We start from the raw sequence: 6,240 nt of genomic DNA on the forward strand, positions 1-6,240 counted from the left end.
ATTAACATGTCTGACTACCTAACACTGCTCTCAGTGATTAACATGTCTGACTACCTAACACTGCTCTCAGTGATTAACATGTCTGACTACTAACACTGCTCTCAGTGATTAACATGTCTGACTACCTAACACTGCTCTCAGTGATTAACATGTCTGACTACCTAACACTGCTCTCAGTGATTAACATGTCTGACTACCTAACACTGCTCTCAGTGATTAACATGTCTGACTACCTAACACTGCTCTCAGTGATTAACATGTCTGACTACCTAACACTGCTCTCAGTGATTAACATGTCTGACTACCTAACACTGCTCTCAGTGATTAACATGTCTGACTACCTAACACTGCTCTCAGTGATTAGCATGTCTGACTACCTAACACTGCTCTCAGTGATTAACATGTCTGACTACCTAACACTGCTCTCAGTGATTAACATGTCTGACTACCTAACACTGCTCTCAGTGATTAACATGTCTGACTACCTAACACTGCTCTCAGTGATTAACATGTCTGACTACCTAACACTGCTCTCAGTGATTAACATGTCTGACTACCTAACACTGCTCTCAGTGATTCAGTGATTAACATGTCTGACTACCTAACACTGCTCTCAGTGATTAACATGTCTGACTACCTAACACTGCTCTCAGTGATTAACATGTCTGACTACCTAACACTGCTCTCAGTGATTAACATGTCTGACTACCTAACACTGCTCTCAGTGATTAACATGTCTGACTACCTAACACTGCTCTCAGTGATTAACATGTCTGACTACCTAACACTGCTCTCAGTGATTAACATGTCTGACTACCTAACACTGCTCTCAGTGATTAACATGTCTGACTACCTAACACTGCTCTCAGTGATTAACATGTCTGACTACCTAACACTGCTCTCAGTGATTAACATGTCTGACTACCTAACACTGCTCTCAGTGATTAACATGTCTGACTACCTAACACTGCTCTCAGTGATTAACATGTCTGACTACCTAACACTGCTCTCAGTGATTAACATGTCTGACTACCTAACACTGCTCTCAGTGATTAACATGTCTGACTACCTAACACTGCTCTCAGTGATTAACATGTCTGACTACCTAACACTGCTCTCAGTGATTAACATGTCTGACTACCTAACACTGCTCTCAGTGATTAACATGTCTGACTACCTAACACTGCTCTCAGTGATTAACATGTCTGACTACCTAACACTGCTCTCAGTGATTAACATGTCTGACTACCTAACACTGCTCTCAGTGATTAACATGTCTGACTACCTAACACTGCTCTCAGTGATTAACATGTCTGACTACCTAACACTGCTCTCAGTGATTAACATGTCTGACTACCTAACACTGCTCTCAGTGATTAACATGTCTGACTACTTAACACTGCTCTCAGTGATTAACATGTCTGACTACTTAACACTGCTCTCAGTGATTAACATGTCTGACTACTTAACACTGCTCTCAGTGATTAACATGTCTGACTACTTAACACTGCTCTCAGTGATTAACATGTCTGACTACTTAACACTACGTTATGAGTGATTAACATGTCTGACTACTTAACACTGCTCTCAGTGATTAACATGTCTGACTACTTAACACTGCTCTCAGTGATTAACATGTCTGACTACTTAACACTGCTCTCAGTGATTAACATGTCTGACTACTTAACACTGCTCTCAGTGATTAACATGTCTGACTACCTAACACTGCTCTCAGTGATTAACATGTCTGACTACCTAACACTGCTCTCAGTGATTAACATGTCTGACTACCTAACACTGCTCTCAGTGATTAACATGTCTGACTACCTAACACTGCTCTCAGTGATTAACATGTCTGACTACCTAACACTGCTCTCAGTGATTAACATGTCTGACTACCTAACACTGCTCTCAGTGATTAACATGTCTGACTACTTAACACTACGTTATGAGTGATAGTATAGAGAAGCTGATGATGATGTGTTTCAGGTTGTCACCAAGGGAGAGAAGCCAGTGTATGAGATGACTGGAGAGATGACCAGACATGTGGCTCCCCAAGATGTTGCCAAGCTGATCCTACACAAGATGAAAGGTTAGAACACACTGTCCCGATTTCCCCCCCCGACGCTATACACTAGTGGAGATCCCAGATGATTGAATGGGCCTAAGCAATATGGAAGCCTATCAGGGAGCAACTTAAAACTATAGTCAAACTACTTCCACATGTGAAAACATGTCTGCTCTCCAGCGAGGGTGGGGGAGGGGAGGTGTAGTACTACAGGTCCACTTGGAACTGGGCCACCCTCCCATCCGGGGCGGCAGGGTAGCCTAGTGGTTAGAGCGTTGGGACTAGTAACCGAAAGGTTGCAAGTTCGAATCCCCGAGCTGACAAGGAACAAATCTGCACTTGGAACTGGGCCACCCTCCCATCTATTGTTGTTTCCATAGAGACGGCTCAATCGGCCTTGGGCGCTGATGTCACAGAGGCTGTCATCACTGTCCCCTTTGAGTTCGCACATGCTCAGAAGGCGGCGTTGAGGGCGGCTGCGGAGGCGGCAGGGTTCCGCGTGTTGAGGCTGATCCACGAGCCAGCTGCTGCTCTACTGGCCTACGGAATCGGACAGGACTGCCCCTCTGGGAAGAGGTACACACTACTCCTCCTTCTTGTGTATGAACTACAGGTCGACCGATTTTTATTGGAGAACCAAAAAAAAAAGCCGATACTGAATTAATCGGAAGATTTGTTTGTAATGATGACAATTACAACAATACTGAATGAACCCTTATTTTAACGTCTATTTAAGTCTCATAAATAATTATGTGTTCAGTTTGGTTTAAATAATGTAAAAATGCAGTATGTAATATATGTGCCATGTAATATATGTGCCATGTAATATATGTGCCATGTAATATATGTGCCATGTAATATATGTGCCATGTAATATGTGTGCCATGTAATATATGTGCCATGTAATATATGTGCCATGTAATATATGTGCCATGTAATATATGTAATATATGTGCCGTGTAATATGTGTGCCATGTAATATATGTAATATATGTGCCATGTAATATATGTGCCATGTAATATATGTAATATATGTGCCATGTAATATATGTGCCATGTAATATGTGTGCCATGTAATATGTGTGCCATGTAATATATGTAATATATGTGCCGTGTCATACATGTGCCGTGTCATACATGTGCCGTGTAATACATGTGCCGTGTAATACATGTGCCGTGTAATACATGTGCCGTGTCATACATGTGCCGTGTCATACATGTGCCGTGTCATACATGTGCCGTGTCATACATGTGCCGTGTCATACATGTGCCGTGTCATACATGTGCCGTGTCATACATGTGCCGTGTCATACATGTGCCATGTAATACATGTGCCATGTAATATATGTGCCATGTCAGAAAGCTAACGTTTCAGTTCCTTGCTCAGAACATGAGAACATATGAAAGCTGGTGGTTCAATATTCCCAGATAAGAAGTTTTAGGTTGTAGTTATTATAGGAATTATGACGCGTCGACTATTTCTCTCTCTACCAGTTGTATTTCATATACCTTTTGACTATTGGATGTTCTTATAGGCACTATAGTATTGCCAGCCTAATCTATTGGATGGTCTTATAGGCACTATAGTATTGCCAGCCTAATCTATTGGATGGTCTTATAGGCACTATAGTATTGCCAGCCTAATCTATTGGATGGTCTTATAGGCACTATAGTATTGTCAGCCTAATCTATTGGATGGTCTTATAGGCACTATAGTATTGCCAGCCTAATCTCGGGAGTTGATAGGCTTGAAGTCATAAACAGCGCTGTGCTTCAAGCATTGCTAAGAGCTGCTGGCAAACAGTAAAGTGCTGTTTGAATGAATGCTTACGAGCCTGTTGCTGTCTACCACCACTCAGTCAGACTGCTGGTGTCTACCACCACTCAGTCAGACTGCTGGTGTCTACCACCACTCAGTCAGACTGCTCTATAGCTGCTGGTGTCTACCACCACTCAGTCAGACTGCTGCTGTCTACCACCACTCAGTCAGACTGCTGCTGTCTACCACCACTCAGTCAGACTGCTGGTGTCTACCACCACTCAGTCAGACTGCTCTATAGCTGCTGCTGTCTACCACCACTCAGTCAGACTGCTGCTGTCTACCACCACTCAGTCAGACTGCTGCTGTCTACCACCACTCAGTCAGACTGCTGCTGTCTACCACCACTCAGTCAGACTGCTCTATCAAATCATAGACTTCATCATAATAAACACACAGAAAGATGAGCCTTTGGTCATTAATATGGTCAAATCTGAAAACTATCATTCTGAAAACAAAACGTTTATTCTTTCAGTGAAATACGGAACCGTCCCTAGTTAATATTGCCTGCTAACATGAATTTCTTATAACTAAATATGCAGGTTAAAAAATATATATATTTCTGTGTATTGATTTTAAGGAAGATGTTTATGGTTCGGTACATTTGTGCAAAGAGAGCTTTTTTTTCGGCAATGCACTTTTGTTAAATCATCCCCCGTTTGGTGAAGTTGAAGTAGGCTGTGATTGGATGATGAATTGAAGTAGGCTGTGATTGGATGATGAATTAAAGTAGGCTGTGATTGGATGATGAATTAAAAGGCACGGTATTGAAGTAGGCTGTGATTGGATGATGAATTAAAGTAGGCTGTGATTGGATGATGAATTAAAAGGCACGGTATTGAAGTAGGCTGTGATTGGATGATGAATTAAAGTAGGCTGTGATTGGATGATGAATTAAAAGGCACGGTATTGAAGTAGGCTGTGATTGGATGATGAATTAAAGTAGGCTGTGATTGGATGATGAATTAAAGTAGGCTGTGATTGGATGATGAATTAAAAGGCACGGTATTGAAGTAGGCTGTGATTGGATGATGAATTAAAGTAGGCTGTGATTGGATGATGAATTAAAGTAGGCTGTGATTGGATGATGAATTAAAGTAGGCTGTGATTGGATGATGAATTAAAGTAGGCTGTGATTGGATGATGAATTAAAGTAGGCTGTGATTGGATGATGAATTAAAGTAGGCTGTGATTGGATGATGAATTAAAGTAGGCTGTGATTGGATGATGAATTAAAGTAGGCTGTGATTGGATGATGAATTAAAGTAGGCTGTGATTGGATGATGAATTAAAAGGCACGGTATTGAAGTAGGCTGTGATTGGATGATGAATGAAAAGGCACGGTATTGAAGTAGGCTGTGATTGGATGATGAATTAAAAGGCACGGTATTGAAGTAGGCTGTGATTGGATGATGAATTAAAAGGCACGGTATTGAAGTAGGCTGTGATTGGATGATGAATTAAAAGGCACGGTATTGAAGTAGGCTGTGATTGGATGATGAATTAAAAGGCACGGTATTGAAGTAGGCTGTGATTGGATGATGAATTAAAAGGCACGGTATTGAAGTAGGCTGTGATTGGATGATGAATGAAAAGGCACGGTATTGAAGTAGGCTGTGATTGGATGATGAATTAAAAGGCACGGTATTGAAGTAGGCTGTGATTGGATGATGAATTGAAGTAGGCTGTGATTGGATGATGAATGAAAAGGTATTGATTATATGCAAGGCAGGACCAGCTGTGTAATAGCATCAACCATGTGTAGATAACTAGCGGTTATGTTAAGATGGATTTTATATCAAAAGTTTAATGATATTAATCCATCAACCTCTAGTGGTGTGTGAACTGGTGTGTGTGTGTGTGTGTGTGTAGCCATGTACTGGTGTGTGTGAACTGGTGTGTGAACTGGTGTGTGTGTGAACTGGTGTGTGTGTGAACTGGTGTGTGAACTGGTGTGTGTGTGTGTGTGTGAACTGGTGTGTGTGAACTGGTGTGTGTGTGAACTGGTGTGTGTGTGTGTGTGTGAACTGGTGTGTGTGTGTAGCCATGTACTGGTGTGTGTGTGAACTGGTGTGTGTGTGTAGCCATGTACTGGTGTGTGTGTGAACTGGTGTGTGTGTGTAGCCATGTACTGGTGTGTGTGTGAACTGGTGTGTGTACTGGTGTGGGTGTGTGTAGCCATGAACTGGTGTGTGTGTGTGTGTGTACTGGTGTGTGTGTGTGTAGCCATGAACTGGTGTGTGTGTGTGAACTGGTGTGTGTGTGTGAACTGGTGTGTGTGTAGCCATGTACTGGTGTGTGTGTGTGTGAGAACTGGTGTGTGTGTGTGTAGCCATGTCCTGGTGTATAAACT

The 6,240-nt window shown here is 42.1% G+C and overlaps 1 protein-coding gene across 1 annotated transcript in view; it reads left to right on the forward strand.

The window, feature by feature from the left end:
* Positions 1-1,968: 1,968 nt before the first annotated feature.
* The window catches only part of LOC135570110 (heat shock 70 kDa protein 14-like), a 20,838-nt gene continuing 16,566 nt past the window's right edge, over positions 1,969-6,240 (forward strand). The window contains exons 1-2 of the mRNA XM_065016179.1: positions 1,969-2,092; positions 2,449-2,644. Of these exons, the coding sequence (XP_064872251.1) occupies positions 2,023-2,092; positions 2,449-2,644 (266 nt within the window). The 5' untranslated portion in view covers positions 1,969-2,022. The remainder of the gene's footprint in view (positions 2,093-2,448; positions 2,645-6,240) is intronic.

This window comes from Oncorhynchus nerka, unplaced genomic scaffold (genome assembly GCF_034236695.1).
Source record: "Oncorhynchus nerka isolate Pitt River unplaced genomic scaffold, Oner_Uvic_2.0 unplaced_scaffold_1101, whole genome shotgun sequence".
Classification (NCBI taxonomy): domain Eukaryota; kingdom Metazoa; phylum Chordata; class Actinopteri; order Salmoniformes; family Salmonidae; genus Oncorhynchus; species Oncorhynchus nerka.